The sequence below is a fragment of the Anneissia japonica genome, unplaced genomic scaffold (assembly GCF_011630105.1).
Source record: "Anneissia japonica isolate Jap-2015-1 unplaced genomic scaffold, ASM1163010v1 scaffold7096_len229077_cov162, whole genome shotgun sequence".
NCBI classification, from domain to species: Eukaryota; Metazoa; Echinodermata; class Crinoidea; order Comatulida; family Comatulidae; genus Anneissia; species Anneissia japonica.
The window spans coordinates 58,521-75,739 of record NW_022755880.1 but is presented as its reverse complement, the minus strand read 5'-3'; the positions used below and the strand labels follow the sequence as shown (position 1 = coordinate 75,739).

Sequence of the window (17,219 nt, the reverse complement as noted above, 5' to 3'; positions counted from 1 at the left end):
TTTAAATGCATTTTTTTAGTAAATGTTGATGTTTTTTTAATTTGTCTATTTGATTAATTGTAACACGATTCATTTTAGTCTTGGCTGCTGTTTGTAATTTCATGTTGTTGTACTGAATAAATAAAAATAAATATATAAATAACCATTTAAACATTATGTTTTAAACACTATAATTCCCTACACTACCCATTTCCATCCTATTAAACTTCTAATGCCTATCATTTAATGTTTCCATTATTATACAAATATTAAGTGAAATGTAAAAGATGGATTTTTTATGTCGTAATTACCCCCACTCTTGTCATGTCTGATGTTATCTTATATTTTTTTGTATATTATGTACTCATTGAGTAAAAGATACAATAAAATTTCTTATATATACACACACACATTTTTTTTTAACAACTTAAGATTAAATTGATTAAAACTATAACATTTTGTGTACCCTGAGTTTGATAAAATTTGTAAAATTATTTGAAAATTTCCATTGAGAATTTATTTTATTTTTTAATTGTGAAATACATGTCTATTTTGTGGAGGCTGATATTCATACTTGTTAAATTAAATATAAAATCTATTCTTTTCTGGGGAAAAAATGAAGTAATATATGCGGTAAAGTGTGAAATCTAATATTACAGGGATTTTATCAACATCCAGGTATGGCAAGCTCTAGCAGACCACATCTTAGTTTGAATGTTGTCACTGACACTATACCATACCTCTGTAAAGATGTATACCTATCTTGATAGTCTTGCTCAGATGAGTTGTTGAATTTCTAGACCGGGTATTGTAAAAGATGTCCATTCAACAGTTTGACTGCATAATTCTACTCTAAGCCTTCCAATCCATTTAACATTGTTGAAAACTATAGTGATGGAAGAAAGTATACTTTATTTGTAACATATATATGAATTCGAGGTTCTTTAGGCTCATTGCAGTCAAGGCCAGTTGCCACCTTCATCCAGGCTTTTGCCAACCAGCCTTTACTACTCAATCCACTGCCACACAGCCCCTTGCAAGTTAGCCCTTTTGCCATCTTTCATTCTTGCGCTCCCCCACCCCCTGCCCGCCCAACTAAGGCTTTTTTAACACAGCCTGTTGCCACTCTACCTCCCTATGTTCATGATTGTCATATCACACCCATACACGGCAGCCAGGTATTAATACATAAAACTCATAATAGTGTAGACATCAGTTGTCACCATGTGTCACATTAATTCTCCAATCCACCAATCATATCTGAGTTTTGATATTAACTTACTGTTTCAATCATATCTGTTGCATCTTTTTCCCTGGCACTGTCTAGGCCACTTTTAAAGACAGCCTTTGCTGAGTTCATGTTACCAGACAATGCATGTAACCTGCCATGAAGCAACAGTAAATTAAGATCTTCTGGATCTACAGACCTCGCTGAATCTAGAACTGCAATTGCTGAGGCGTAATCATTATAAAATGCATGCCATTTCGCAAGGTTTTCTAAAATTATCTGTAAAAGATTGAAAAGGGTATTTTAAAACTGATAACAACATAGACAAATGTGTATGCTTTGCACTGGAAGTTATTAAAAGTTGCATTAGCATATGGCCCGAATCTCTGTTGTGCAGAAACGTAGAATGGTCAAGGAGTCAAGGATGAGTGAATCCATTCTAGCGTTACGTCGTCGTGCAAATCTAAAGCTCCCTTACAACAGGACCTGGTGTGAGAGATGCCTTACCACATCATCTGGAAATTTCTCTGCAGCAGATTCTAGGATCTTTATGCCATTCTCTCTTTGCTCATTTTTGACGAACTCAGAATAGCAATAGCTATAGACGGAGGCATCAAATTCACCAGCGGTTAGGTAACTAAGCAACGTGTCAGCGTCACCCGTTGGTGAGAGCTCCCGTATCTTGATACCAAGTAGTTGTTGACTGTTAGGAAATCTAAAAAAAATTCAGATGAAATTGTTCATATTCCGCTATTACCTATGTTTTTATTAATGTATTATGAAATGGATAAAAAAATAAAAAATAAAATATTTATACCAGTACAAGATATCAATACCATCAAGTAAGTATAAAATTGATTCAATTGAATACATTAATTGCCTACTTTTTATTATAACTTTTTTAATAGCTTATGACTTCTGTATTTATTATGTTTCTGGTCTTAAAGATACGAGTTGGAAAAATTTCAATAACATCCTTACATACTGTTAGTTTAAAATATTAATATTATATTGATTTCAATTCAAGACATTATATGCATTTATATGTTGACAGTGGATGTACACTTGAAATAAGGGATAAGGACCTGCAATTACACCACTAACAGCACAAATTTAATTTTTACTATGTTTTTTAAATGACAATAAAAAGTATCATATTGTATCGTAACATGTTTTTTTTAATTTTATACTCATAGATTAATGAGCATACTGTTAATATTACTTCGCCATGCAAACCTTCAAACAATATAAGCATAATGTTCCTCATTTTTACAACTTGAACATATGATACTAAGATGTAGTCCAAACGGTCATTCTTTTTTAAGCATTATGTTTTATTTTTTCCTGCAACATATTCATTGCTTATTAGTAATACTCACTTGCGTAAACCTGCATCAACAGAGTATTTACCCATGACGTTGGTTTGTTCTTCTGGTGGGAGTTGCTGTAGTGTTAATGCAAACACTGAGAAATGCTGATCCGTTGCAAAATCTGTTTGTAGAACGCGTAGCAACGATCGTTTGGCATTAGCATAGTCGCCAGTATTGTAATAATGTTGGATCATAGCATTGTTCAGACCTGGAGCAGACATGTTCAGACGCCCTTGTTTTTCTAAAATTTCACCTTTAGATCGAGAAAAAAATTTTGTTGGAAATGTAAATTGGGGATCGGATTTAACACTAGTCACTAAGCAGAAGCTTGGTGGTCTAGTGGTTATGACACCAAGTTAGTTATCTGGAGGTCATGGGTTAGATTCCGTACTGAGTACTTGGTACATTACTCCTAAAGTATGAAATTACTCAATTAATTTTTCACATGCATAGTTACCAACCATCTATAATTTCAAAGTGTTTTTGAATGAAACATGTACTTTGCAGAAACACATACATAATCAAAAATTTGTCATGCATTTAGCACAAGTTTATTCTTGATAACAAATTTTCACAAATTCAGGGGAAAATGTATTTAAAATTAGAAAAAATCGGTGTTATTAAAAATATTTAAAAAATGGACATGCAGTGATTTGGGTTATTAGAAAGCTTTCTTTCGAGATTCAATTTATCAAGAAACTTTCTTTTTCCTGTATAAATGTTTGTGGCTTACATAGTTCGGGTGCTTAAATTAGACATAGGCCTACATTGAAACTTGAATTGTACATGCTTTATTAAAAATATTTTTAAGGACATGGGATTATCAACAAACACTCCCTGAAATCGGTTGAAAACGCTTAAAAATGCTCAGATTGTCGGTTCTGCCCCAGAATCCTGGTGGGGGCCTTGGCGGACACACTCCCCCCCCACCCCACCCAACCAACTGGTATAGTCTCTCACGCATATCAAATCTTTTAGGTTGGCTTGCACATGCTGCATTTCAATTAATCTTTCAACCTTGGAGTTAAATGGGTACTTGGTAGAATTATAAAACTATCAAGAAGGGAGCGTTCACATCGCGGCCCTGTTCCTACCAATCCATTTACCACTAAACACGAGGATTGTAATGTTGAGTTTTTATAACTAAATCAGCATCTCCACGGAGTATAAACTTGTGACAGACTTGATAAGAAGAGCTCAGTTAATTTTTCACATGATGCATTTGAATGAATCTTTCAAAATTTAGAGTTATTTATTTATTCACATAAAAATATATTTCGTGGCAGCACAAAGCTGAATTGATAAATATTAACAAAATTTGACATTAAAAATTAAAATCATATATAATTAGATAAAATTAGTAAAAACACAGAAATTACAAAAACTTCATATAGAAAAAGTAAAACGCTACCTCAAAAATATTAAAAAGCTATAAGTACAAAATACAAAAGTTACAATAATTACGAATTTGAAATTTTTACATTGAGATAAATATTTAAATTGGTTATAAATAATTTTATTTACACATTTTAATTTCATTATTTAAAAAAACAATTCAAGTAAAAAAATCATTTATTTAGTAATTTACAGATTGATGAGAAAGAGGATTATTTAAATCGTTCTGTATGGCAAAACTATTCCTCAATCTTCCCATTATTTCTTAGGGTTCTTTTACTTATTTCTCATCTACGTTTTCTAATAGCGTTTGGAATAATATCATTTATGGTTTTAGCAAATTTCATCAAAAGTTCATCTCTTCTCTCGTCTAATCGCGTTAAGATTAAGGCTTGTAATGCAATAGGATATGAAACATAATCTTGGCCAAAAATTATTTTTAAAATTCTTTTTTGTATCATCTCTAACTCATTTGATTTGATTTGTAGTCACGGATGTGTGCCACACTGGGCTAGCAAATTCTGTGATAGGCCTAATAAACGATATATAAATTTGTCTAAGTTGATTGATAGGCATACCAAACTTTTTTAAGCATGTACATGCTTAAAACATGTATAAATGTTTTAAGCATGTATAAATGCCTGTCTGACTTTCACAACACTTCATTTCTGTGGGCATCCCACTTTAGATTATTGCTCAAAGTAACTTCTAATAATTTTATTTGATTTACTTTACTTACATGATTATTAATAATAGTTAGGATTTGGAAATCAGGTACAATTTTAGTAAAAGAGATATTCATACATTTACTTCTTTCTGGATGGATTGTCAATTTTGTTTTCAGTTGAGCATGCGAGAGTTCATTTAACTGTTCTTTAAAGTAGACAACTCATTTTTTTTATACCTCACGCAAAATTAAATCGTCTACGTACTTCCAGCGGTTATCATAATTACTAAGAGAGTCATTAACTAGAACTTGAAAAATCATTGGTCCCAGTTTCATACCTTGTGGTACACCCCAAATTATTCATTGCCATTCAGAGAAACCACCCTTATATGAAACACGTTGTTTCCTTTCCGAAAGAAAATCACATATCCAAGGGATTAATTCACGTTGTGCACCGATGTCGATCAGTTTGTTTACAGCAATTGTGTGGTCTATTAGATCGAATGCTTTCCTGTAATCGATTGCTACAAGGGTAGCAATGCTATTTGGCAAATCCAAACCATGGTGAATGAAATACATTAGGTTAGTAAGGTAATGACTAGTAGAAAACTTCTTGCAATTACCAAATTGTCTTTCATCAAGATATGGGGCTATCTGTGGACATAACTAATTCATAATAAAGCCTTCAAGTACCCTAACATAAATTCATGTAAGTAATGGAAATAGGACAAATTTGATTAAGACTTATAGTACCATTCTACTTGGGAATGGGTGTGATAGCGGCCTTTTTCCATCTTGTCGGTACCTTTCCAATTGCAAGTGAATTATTAAAAATATTCCCTAAGAGTACAGCTAATTGGAATGCGAAAATTTTTATTAATTGGGGAAAAGATCGCCGGAAGCTGTGGACTTATTGCAATTGAGTTTCTTTAAACAGTTGTACACATCCCAAAATGTTAACGTAGGTGGGGGCAATTTATTTGGTAGGTACGTTGCTAACTTTGAATTTAACTTTGAATTTATATCATTCGTGTTAATAAGGTCATGCCACTCTTTAGTTGTAATCCACCTGCCAAAAGCGCTTATATTAGATTCGCTTAGTTACCATGCTTCCAACTAACTCAGGCTTTGGTTTCCAACATATTGCTGCATGGTCTCTTAATCCAAATGGAGCATGCACTGCTCCAGTGCATTGAAAATAATCAGCTAGATTGGTGACAATTAATCCAATATATTTGCTCCTCTTGTTCTTTAGCTACATATACTGTACCATCTTTAACACTGCTACTCCGCCACCATTTCTAATTTTTTGTGCCACCACAATTTCATAATGTAAATGTACTGTATGCTCATTTTTCTTATTTATCCCTAACTCGCTAAAAATTCCAATATCCACATATTTTTTCCCTTTTTTTTCTAGACATTTTTTTTCCATATTTTGTATAACAACTAAAGTAATTGTTTATACTGTCATTTCCACATCAGATGCAAGTCGCAGTTTTTCCCATACCGGTTCATAATGCACTTCTCCAGTCACTTCTATTTGGAGTTTTCATGGTTGTCAAATTCCACTGGATTCCTTTAGTATATCCATTCATCTTTTCACAAAATTTTAAACAAATTTTGTGAACAATTTCAATGTTTTTTTTTTTGTAATGTATGTAAATTAATGTTTTCTTGCCATGTTCCCATTTTAAAGTAAGCAAGTGCCCAAGATCCTATCTGTTTCTTAATGTTCAACTGAATAGTGGTTGAAAAAATAAGTCTATTTGCCTGAAAAAAAAAAATTTTGAGCAACATACCAGAAAAAATGAATTTTGGGCAATAATTCATTAGTAAGTTTGACAACTGTATTGTAAATTTTCATGTTAATTTCCATTTTAAATTTGAATATTTATATCTCTTATACTAATACAAAATATTGCTAATTTCTAATTGCTATTTGATATTACCGTATCTTATATTTTAATTTTATATCTTTATACTTTAGTTGATGACATAAATTGCACAAAAAAATAAATTAATAAATATAAAACAATTAAAATTCCATTCATTTTTAAATTGTAATGTTTGTACAAATTGTATCTTTATATGACTTTGTTGTTTTATATACAGTATGTACTTTTGTATGTATTTTTTTTTTATGTGGCTGTAAGAATGAGCAGTCTGGCAAGTCTATGTCTTATAAACAAAAAATGTCCAGCACCAGAACATAGCTGCATACAATAAGGTCGAGAAGCTTTGATCTTTGGGGAAGCTAAAATTTGTTACCTGCATTTTGGTAGTATGTGTGTGCGTTGGCCATGTCCTGCAAGTTCATATATGATATGGCAACGTTTTCTAATGCTTTCACTGTATCCTGATGTTCATCTCCATGGCATCTCTAACAAAGCCAAAAAAGTAGATACACACAAGGTATTAAGTAAAACTCAAAACACCTGTTCACACTGCATTCTCAATTTTGGCCAAACTACCCATGCAGCAGGTCACTTTGGACAAAATAAACTCAACAGTGTGATCCACTGCATATTACTCTCCTCGGTAAAGTTACCCAAGATGCACAGAAAGTTCACCGAATGAACATTGCCAAAGGAGCAAAAATGTGGAGACCCTAGCCTATTTTCTCGAGGGCCGCCCTCGGGAAGATAGGCTACGGTCTCCATACCACAGACGTTCTATTAATTTATGATATGCACCAACGGTAAAGGGGAAGCAAAATCTATGATGCTGGGAGAGATTGGCCTTTTGATCGCCTAGCCCTAAGAAGTAAGCCTAGGCTTACGTGGTGTGTACATACTCTTTTCATTACTTTTTAGGTCTCATAGAATATATGTATGAGGATATAAAACAAATATTGACTACTCTAGATTCGGGGAACGGTAGAGGGGCTATAGATTTCACCATTCCCCGAATCTAGAGAAGTCAATATTTGTATTATCTCCACTTTATCACAGTACTCTTTTCTTCTTATTTCTGCTATTGGCATGTACTTTTAATGCAATATATATTTATTAATACCTTGAACACTTGTAGTGCTTGAAGAGTCATTTCAAGTGCTTTATCGTTCAGGTCCATTCTCATCATCTGAGCGCCATATGACATCAGTGACTCCGCAACATCTGGATGCTCTTCACCAAAGGCATTTCGACGAATGTCAACAGACCTGAAAGCAGGAATGTTCATTGTTCTATTTATTCAGTTAAGAATATTGAGATTTAAATCAGTGTTCACAGACTGAATCAGTATGTTTTACAAAAGGAATAATAATAATAGTACAGGGATTTATACTTAGTGCGCCTTTTGCCAAGGGATACAAGGCGGTGGCAGTGTTATTACATTACCCCTGGTAATTGGACACATAATCAAACCAGTCGGCATTATTTCTTAGGTGTGCTTTGCAATTAAATGCCAATATAGCAGAACCTCGATTTTACGTACGGTACGGGACCGCAGGGATTCGTAAAATTGAGGTTGGGTTAAATTTGTGGTGACCTTTGACCCAATACATATGTAACACTCAATAAATGTAGGCTTATGTTATGAACGGACGAACGATGTTACCTAGGCTAGACCTTGTCTCTAGGCCTATGAAAAAAAACTTAGTGTTTACTGTTTTTATTCATCATTTTATGATGTCATAATAAAGTGTTCAAATAAAACCATGTGTGTAGTGTATTAATTCATCATTTTATATCTTTTACTTAACTAAAGAAACATGAAAATATTGTAAGATTACCTATACAACAAATGTAAACTTGGGAATTCCTCTTCATGGCTATTCTAAACTGTGGTGTTGTCTGGGCCGCTGAGACAAACTAAAACATGTGCACTGCACTGGGCGAGCCAACCAATTAGCGATCGTGTATGCGAAACAGCAGCCACGTGCACCGCACTGGGAAAGCCAACCAATTAGCATTCGTGTACGAAATTATGCCTACCCAGCTTCGCGTAGAAAATTCGACCAGACGAGTTTTCCACACAGAGCTAAGGAGGAAAGCAACTATTTTGAGCACCATCGGTAGTTGTTCGTCTTGCTCAGTTCACGAGGTTTTAGATTATAACAGCCCGGTATCAATCAACGTTGCTGTTTAATGTATATAACTTGCATATGGTTTGTTTATTGTTATAGTATTGAAATAATAAGTAGTAATAATTACTTATGGTGGCTCTGAAAAGGGCTGTTTGTTTTGAATAATTTCGTGGTTTTTGATTACCTCATCGTCGATATGAGGCGTACGTAAAACCGAGGGTTCGTATAACTGAGGTACGTAAAAACAAGGTTCTACTGTACTAAAACATTTGTTGTCACATCATCTTACCAGGTACCCATTTATACACAAACACAAATGTGGGTAAAGTGCCTTGTCCAAGTGAAAATCACGGTAAAGGTTCAAAAATTTTCACTAAAACCAGCCAATGAGCAATCCAACTATTACAGTAGAGATCAGTGAGGCAAACTACACCATCATGTTTTTTCTTTGACTCGAAAGTTAAACAAATGGCTGCCTACAAATCTTTCTCTATGAAAATGATAACCTCGAAACTCTAACTTTTAAACTCAAGCGCAAATAACATCCAAAATTTTACTACTAAAAAACATATAGAGCACAGGTGGGAAAAGTGCGGCCCGCGGGCCGCATACGGCTCATCAACGATTTTTTTGCGGCCCACGACAATGAAGTAAAAGCCTATGTTTGCGGCCTGCCAATCAAAATTGGCTAGAAAAGAACTTGTTTTTTACGGCCCGACACCAATAATATGTCAAAAGTAACATTAAAACTGAGAATAAAGGTGATGTAAAAGCAGTGATTGGAGGTTTTTGGAAGCTCACTGGAACATCAAAGTTTGGGTGCGGCCCTCGGTGTTGAATCAAATGTTCACTTTGGCCCTCCGACCGATTTTTATGCCCACCCCTGATATAGAGCAATTGAGAAATTATACTGTACCTCTGAAAAATTTTGCAGATTTCATCAACACTTTTATCTGGTAGACGAACATACGACATGGCCAAGTTCAACAATGTCCCTCCCACATTTGGGGGCAAACTACCATAGTAGAGCTCTTCATAAATCTGTATATTAAAAAATAGATATGTTCAATCAATTCCTAGACCGAGAAAAAGCAAGATAAACGCATGAGTAATTGATAAATAAGAGAAAACTATCTAATCACTTTCATAAGGCTTCAATAATATATTTGGTAGTTTTCATGCTTTTTATGTATCAATTATATATTCCTTATTACCATTTTTATATCTAGGTTGTTCTGAATTATCATCACCCTTCATAAATTTACCTCTAGTGCTTTTTCAAGGTGTTTAGAACCCTGTTCATATTGGCCCATCTGAGCTTCTATTTGTCCAAGATTGTTGTGGCTCTCAGCCAGACACCTTTCATTCCGTCCACCATTTTCCGTTTGTAGTTGCAATGCCCTAGAGAAAAGTTCATGGGCCTTTTGGAAAAAAAAAAATTAGAGATTATAATTGTACTACAGGATATGTCACATTCATTTAAATAATAAATAATAAAAATTGTATTATTTATTTATTTAATAAAAATAATACGTTTTTTTATGAATTAGTGTATTATTCTTTATTTTAAACAGAATTTGAAAATAAATGCCTTCAAAAGTAACTTGTTAAAAACTTGTTTAAAATGATTTGTTGGTTTTATATTAAAGCAACAAATTCACTATAAATATTATAACAATAATATATATTCCTACCAAAATTTAGTGTTCAGATTGTTTTGAATTTTCATCTCAATTTGCAGCAAAGTGCATTATAGCTCTGTTTACTTCATAGTGGTGCATCACATTTTATTTTTTTAATTCATAAACAGAGCAGTTCCGTAAAACACCATGATGCCTATACGAGTATGTTTACCTTCTGAAGGTTGCCTTGGCGATAATCTATGAATGCCAAGTTATTGATTGTTGCCGCCAAAGATGCCTTTCCAAGTTTATCAATGTATCTGTAAAAAAATATTTCATAAAACTATTTACTCATTTTAAAAATTATTATTATATAATTAAGTATCTTCCAAAGACTCAAACAAGAAAAAGGTTTTCCTGCTAACCTCACCATATGTGTGGGGAGAGACATTTTTGTTGGAGCAGTGACCAGATGCCCTAGACTTCGTCTTAGTTTGGAACGCCTCTCCCAGACTTACTGGACTGCCATTTTTATAGCCTCCCCTCCCCATTCACTTACTTTTCTCTCAGTGCTAGAATCCTCAGATGGTATTTCTCTGCTAACTGGAATTTCTCAGCACTTGCATAGGCACAGGCTAGCTTATTGTTGATGATGCAATATTGGTCCAAGACATCACTGTCTCTATGTTTTGTATCCTCCCCATATACAGTCTCCTAAAAAAAATTAAACAAAAAAACAAAAATTTCAACAAAGTTGAAAATCAAACTTTATCTCTTCATTTAACTAACCAAATAAAAATAATGTATTTCTTTTCTTTTTTTTTTCCATGAAGCCACACTCAACAAGGCTGATTTTCATTGGGAGTCCCCTCACATAAAAACTTACGAAATCCACAATAAAACACACAAAACAATTATAATAAAATATTTAAAGACTGGTAATATTATTATTAAATTTATTTCTATTTATTTATTTACTTTACTTTATTTATTTGCTTATCTTTATAGCACTTTTCTTTTCAAACGCAAAGCATTTTTTTCCTGGTAATTCACAGCTTGATATAATTTACGCTGTAGCTACAGATATGGTACCATATATCTACTTCCATTTGCTAAAGGTAAGGTAAATGAAATTGTAAGTGACCATTGCCCAACGAAGTGCCGAAATGTGTGGGACATCACCTTTCAAGACCGGCAATGGCATATTGCAGATCGGCAATCGCCCACAGTGTGAGCTGTGTGATTAGCGAGTACTAGATTAGCACATGATTAGCTAGGCAGAGAGTACAGTATTTTTCTTATAATACTGTCATCGATAAATAGGTGTAAGGGTTCCACTGCAGTAATAAGAGTCATTCTATAGCTATATCAAGCAAGGCCTGAATCCTCAATACCAACCTTTTGACGCAAGCCCAGGCCTTGCTTAACCTCTTCACTTACTAGTCTCTGGTCTCATTTTCTCAATCTGGATTATAGCCGAACAATGTTTACAATTGGGGGAAAGTACCATAACAGCAACGGAGGCTATGTAAATATTCAGTATTATAACCTAGCTTCCTGAAACCTTGCCTTTAGCTATTTAATGTAAGGTATTGTAGGGGTAAATCTCATGATTCTTATATGTATTAAATAATAAATTATTGATTTTAACTTGTGTGTTTGATAGAATTGCTTGTCTTGTGTGGCTATGTCTATATGGACCAATGTCTCATTTGCTGTGGCCTATTTACAAAATACAAAATCTGGATTCAACACTTGAGCATAAATACAAAAAATTACTATGCCGGTAGTTTAGCAACTGTAAATTTATTTCTAGTAATTGAACGTAAGGTATGGTCCAACTACGTCACTATTCCTTATAGTCGTAATAATTATTAACCTTCATTTTAAAATGAGTTCAGACAGACTGCACCACTAGGCTGAGCAAAATATTGAAAGACAACAATATTGAGGTTATTCCTAGTATTTTATTGCAAAAAAAGACAAATTAATATACTGTATTATAAGTACGCCTATGCAGTTTTCTTTGTAAACCGGGAGAGCATGTGAAAAAAAGTGAAAAAAACAATTGACTGGGAGTCAGTTCACCCAAACAGACTGATATATGACACCACAGATCGATCTCACTAGAGCAGGGCCACTGCCAGACAAAGAATCTAAGCAAGGCCCAGGCCTCCCAAGATTTTGGTATAGGATTCAGTCCTTGTTTGATATGGCTATAGGCCTATGATATGACTCTTACTGAGTGGAACCATACGCTTATTTATCGATGACAGTACTAAAGTACAGTATTGTACTTTTTGCCATGTTAATCATGTTCTAATACCCAGTAAAGAACATTGTTCACTTTTCACTGCTCATCGTGGGTGATCTGCCATGCTAGTCTTGAAAGATGACATCATGCACTTCAGGCACTTCATTGGGTGATGGTGACGTATTATGCCATTTACCGTACCTCTATAGCAAATGGAAGTAGAAACATGGTACCGTATCACTAGCTACGGCGTGTAATTTAATATTATAATATTACTTTAACTATTATCAAATATTTAAGATTGTTAATTCCATCATACCTATTTATTTTTATTTACTTATTTGTTAACAACACCTTTCTTTCAAATATGAAGCATTTTTTTCCCAGATAATTCACAACTTGATATTCTGTCCCGTAATCCAGTTGCAAAGTCGTCAACAATATGAGTATTGGTATTTTCAAATACCCAAAACATGTTCTCAATGTCCTACAATATATAACTATTTAGAAATTTGAATATTTCATATCCATATACACCAAACATACATAGCCTGCCTGCTAATACAAAAAACACTGTTCCTGAGGTAAAGTTGACCAAGTCTGTGGGCTACAGCCCAACCATACTGCTAGACAGCAGAGAACGGTTGCACACTGCAAGAATTAATAGACCTAACAACCAGGATAAAATAATGTATTGCACCATTCATCAATTATAGAATTAGAACCACATAAACTGTGGGTATTACCATTACTCACATGCAGTCGTAGCACCCTCAACAGAGGAGTTTCCTGGCAGGTCATGTGACCTGCTAACTGTAAAAAGTCTGCAACTGCATTTACAAGTGGTATCAACTGAAAGAGAAATAGATGCCAATAAAGTTAAAATCATCTTGACATATTTCACCAAAAAAAATCTTGCTTATAAATGAAAGCCCTGCTTCAAATTCTAAAGTGATGAATACAGTTATTAACAATTTGCATGAATATGCATAAATTTCCATGAATTAGCATTACATTTAAAACAATTTGTTTTTTAAATCTCTCCCAAGTTGAGAGTCAAAGATCTTCCATTCCTAGAATAAAGAGTTGTGATAATAATATCAATAGTCAAAACACCAGGCTATAGTACCAGACCCCTCGAGAGGATGTGAATCCCATTCTTGGGATTTACAGGGCAATACCTGATACCATGTTTATTTCTTAATGTTCATCTCTTTCTGAAATTTTTTATGCTGTTTAAATAATGTATGGTATCAAATTAAATCAAATAAATCTAATCTAATATCAGATCATAATTGTGAACTTTACAACATCTGCATCGATTAACAAGAATCGGGCAATGTTAAACCATTTTGGTTTTCTTTTAATTGAAAGTTTCAGTATATACTTACACCATAATTGTTATTGCTACTGCTACAAATAATATTACTGTATATGATTAAATTATATTTGAGGTTTTTTTTTAACTAAGCCAAAAATATATACTGTGTCATCTGTCAATATCAAAAAAAAATAATAGCATTATAACAAACCATTTTTACCTGCTTTGCTGGTGAGTCACTTTCACCTGAACCAATCTCCAGATTGTCAAGGTAGAGAAGAACTGATTGGTCGTCAACCATCTTCATGTAAGATGACATGACCTTGTCTCCTGAAAGTCCAGTCGAATTCCAGTAGCTGATAAGGTCATAAGCACTGCTTTCACCACTAGGAAAATCAAACAAGAAATGAATTTAATGGTTCACATTCTAAAGCCCGGCCCAGATTATCAAACTTTATTTGACAAAAACAAAATGTGACATTGCCTAAATATGGTCATAATGACATCACATTATGACTATATATAGGTATATCATGACTCTATATGGGCATATAGCAGTTTTTGTCAAAGAAAATTTGATAATCTGGACAGAGTATTAAGTCAGGTACGTGCTGGAATTACCCGACAATTTGTTAATAAAATATGCTGCGTATTGTCAAGAGGCGGACTTTTTATATAAACACATGGTGAAGTACAGTAGCCTATTCTAAAAGTGCTTGTCCACGGACAAGTGGTTCCTAAAATTCTTGTTGTCCGACCGTAAAAAACACTTGTCCCGGGCGTCGGACAAGTGGGTTCACTCATGCCTGTCCACTTAAAATTTATTGTAGTTTGATGAGCCACTTGTTTCTACCTTCTTACAGATTTCTTAGAAAAAATTGATAACAGGTAAAGGTAAAGATACAGTAGGAGAATAACCTATTACTTGCAGCGTCGTGATTATGCTGAATTGCATATGGGCATGGTCTGTGCCTAGCCACCGTAAAGAGGCACTTATAGTAGCTACATGTTCACATCATTCCATAGTGGCAGTGGCTAAAATAAACCATAGCTTCAGGGTAACCCCTTACTCTTTCAAAGATTCAATTTAAGTGCACACAAGCTACAGCAGATGTGTACACTGGACCTCCACTTGAAGTCCTTATCGAAGAAGACCCAGTTTCACCAACCGAACCCTAAGCAAGGAGGCGGCTCAAACCAGCGTCAATGTTAATGCTCTAGTAAAAGGCACCCCTGCCTTACCGCTCAGCACTCGATTCACAAAAATATATGTCTTCCATCTAGTATGTATCTTCACATAGATAATGAATTTATGCTATTATTTTTTACAACAAAAAAAATTATACATTTTTTGCACCTTTGGAGTGTGTAGAAAACAGCAGGGTGTAAAAGGAAATTCTGGAGGTCCTCAGTTGTGCCTGCAGACATCAGTAGACTTGGCAGCTCTTGTAAGATTCGTACAGGAACCTTGCTGTCAAACCTATGGCTCAGCCTCTGTGAAGATACAAATATGATTGCAAGGTTATGAAGGAGACATTCAATAAACCCAACAATCATCTTATATTTCAAAGATTCAAAACTTTGCTGGTAAGTAAATCGCAGCTATCACATAAGGATAAAAAAAAGATGAGAGCTTTCATGATTAACAACTGTCTCTACTTTGAGTTAACCTTATGAAACAAAGAAAATAAAAGAAATCTTCAACATGCCATGATTGGAAAAATATTCATCTTACATTGAGGACAGCACAAAAGTGATTGATTAGCTTTTCTTTATGTTTGTGGCCATCATTAGTATTCTGACAGTATCTGCTTTCTACAGCGGATGACAGCTCAGGATAAGCAAACCTGAAAAGTAAAAACAGTAATTTTGTATAAAAATAAATTATTCTAAAGAATATGTTTTCTCTTTTGAATAGCTGCACCAAAGCTATGGACCAAAGGAAAAAAAATTAGAAACTATGTTGGATTAATGTGCATGTGAATGTGGCTAAAATATCAAATGTCCAGTTTCCCTTATGAAACATCCTTCTCACACACCACATGGCTTTCACAAATACCACAATAACACATTCACTGCTGGTAAAACCTCAATATCTCAAGTAAGTGAAAAGAAATATGAGGATGCGCATGTAGATTTGGGTGCTCTGGTATGATGAGTTTGATTCATCTATCTCACTGTGGTACCGGGTTACCAGGTAGCACAGACACGAAGGGACCCTTAGGGGCAAAGAAAGTCATTGATCGATTTCCTAGTCCACACATCAAGAGCCCAGAGCATCTTACATTAGATGGATATGTGCGCTATATAAAACTACACTATTATTATTATTATTATTTAGTAGCTCAGGTAGCTCAGACATGAACAGACCTTCAGGGGAGAAGCAAGTTCAGTAGTCCACACCTCAAGCATTTTGAGACTTTGGTATAAACACACTATATAAATCCAACTACAATACATTAATCAAAATGAGTGCAACAAAGTACATTAATATTATATAATAAGAAACTTTGCTTTTAAATTATGAATTAAAATTTTCTATGAATGGTAATATACTGTACCTGTATAGACCTGAGCTTTCAATTAAAAAAGACTCAGCAGCAAAAAATATTTGCGACCATTCCTGATCGCTGACTTTGGCAATCACCTTGATTTCATTCTCAGATATACCATCGTGTGAAGCCCAAATGCAACACATAATCTGCAGAACAAGAACAAAACGATTCAACAATCACAAAACAAAATATGTTTATACTGCCATAATGTTGGTTCATTTTCTAAAGTTGCCTGTAAAAGTATTTGTGCATTATCTACAATATTGCAATGATGTGAATTTGAATTTGGTTTTTTCTTTTCATTAAAAATTTAAAAACTGTTTTCTTTCAAAGATCTTATCCCATTGGTCTCTACTTGTATTTTTATGTGCAGGCTGTAATGTTTGCTATGTCAGCAAAACAAGCCTTTAAACTTTAAAACACACGTTCAGGAATACTTAACAGTTAAAACGCTTGAACATTTCCAATCATTGCAAACAACTGATCAATGAAAACTGTGTCTCCATATTGAACTCTGCCCTCACAATGCAGCTTCTCAAAAAGAAGGAAGCATACATTTAGTGGAAACAGCCTTTGCTAAATAACACTTATATCATATTAGGTAAATCTAATATTGTCTTTTTTAAATTTGTTCCTCATTATTCACTATAATTTCTATATTGTCATTTTACTTTATCTCTATTTATTATTGTTATTATATTTGTAGTTAACTCATAAACTCTTGCCATGCAAAAAAATATTGCATGATATATTTATTAACAGTGTTAACAGCTATCTTGATTTATATATATATATATA

General features: G+C 34.0%; 1 protein-coding gene across 3 annotated transcripts in view; it reads right to left on the bottom strand.

Moving 5' to 3' along the window:
• Positions 1-245: 245 nt before the first annotated feature.
• The window catches only part of LOC117123759 (TPR repeat-containing protein DDB_G0287407-like), a 41,102-nt gene continuing 24,128 nt past the window's right edge, over positions 246-17,219 (bottom strand). For 2 of the 3 annotated variants that reach the window (XM_033269766.1, XM_033269767.1), the window contains exons 11-25: positions 16,428-16,567; positions 15,602-15,713; positions 15,224-15,360; positions 14,078-14,252; positions 13,302-13,397; positions 10,851-11,005; positions 10,524-10,611; positions 9,935-10,090; positions 9,586-9,710; positions 7,658-7,802; positions 6,911-7,022; positions 2,587-2,830; positions 1,715-1,922; positions 1,262-1,486; positions 246-865 (exon numbers count right to left, since the gene is read on the bottom strand). In XM_033269766.1, the coding sequence (XP_033125657.1) occupies positions 827-865; positions 1,262-1,486; positions 1,715-1,922; positions 2,587-2,830; positions 6,911-7,022; positions 7,658-7,802; positions 9,586-9,710; positions 9,935-10,090; positions 10,524-10,611; positions 10,851-11,005; positions 13,302-13,397; positions 14,078-14,252; positions 15,224-15,360; positions 15,602-15,713; positions 16,428-16,567 (2,157 nt within the window). In that variant the 3' untranslated portion in view covers positions 246-826. The remainder of the gene's footprint in view (positions 866-1,261; positions 1,487-1,714; positions 1,923-2,586; positions 2,831-6,910; positions 7,023-7,657; positions 7,803-9,585; positions 9,711-9,934; positions 10,091-10,523; positions 10,612-10,850; positions 11,006-13,301; positions 13,398-14,077; positions 14,253-15,223; positions 15,361-15,601; positions 15,714-16,427; positions 16,568-17,219) is intronic. The other variant, XM_033269768.1, reaches the window with a different exon arrangement.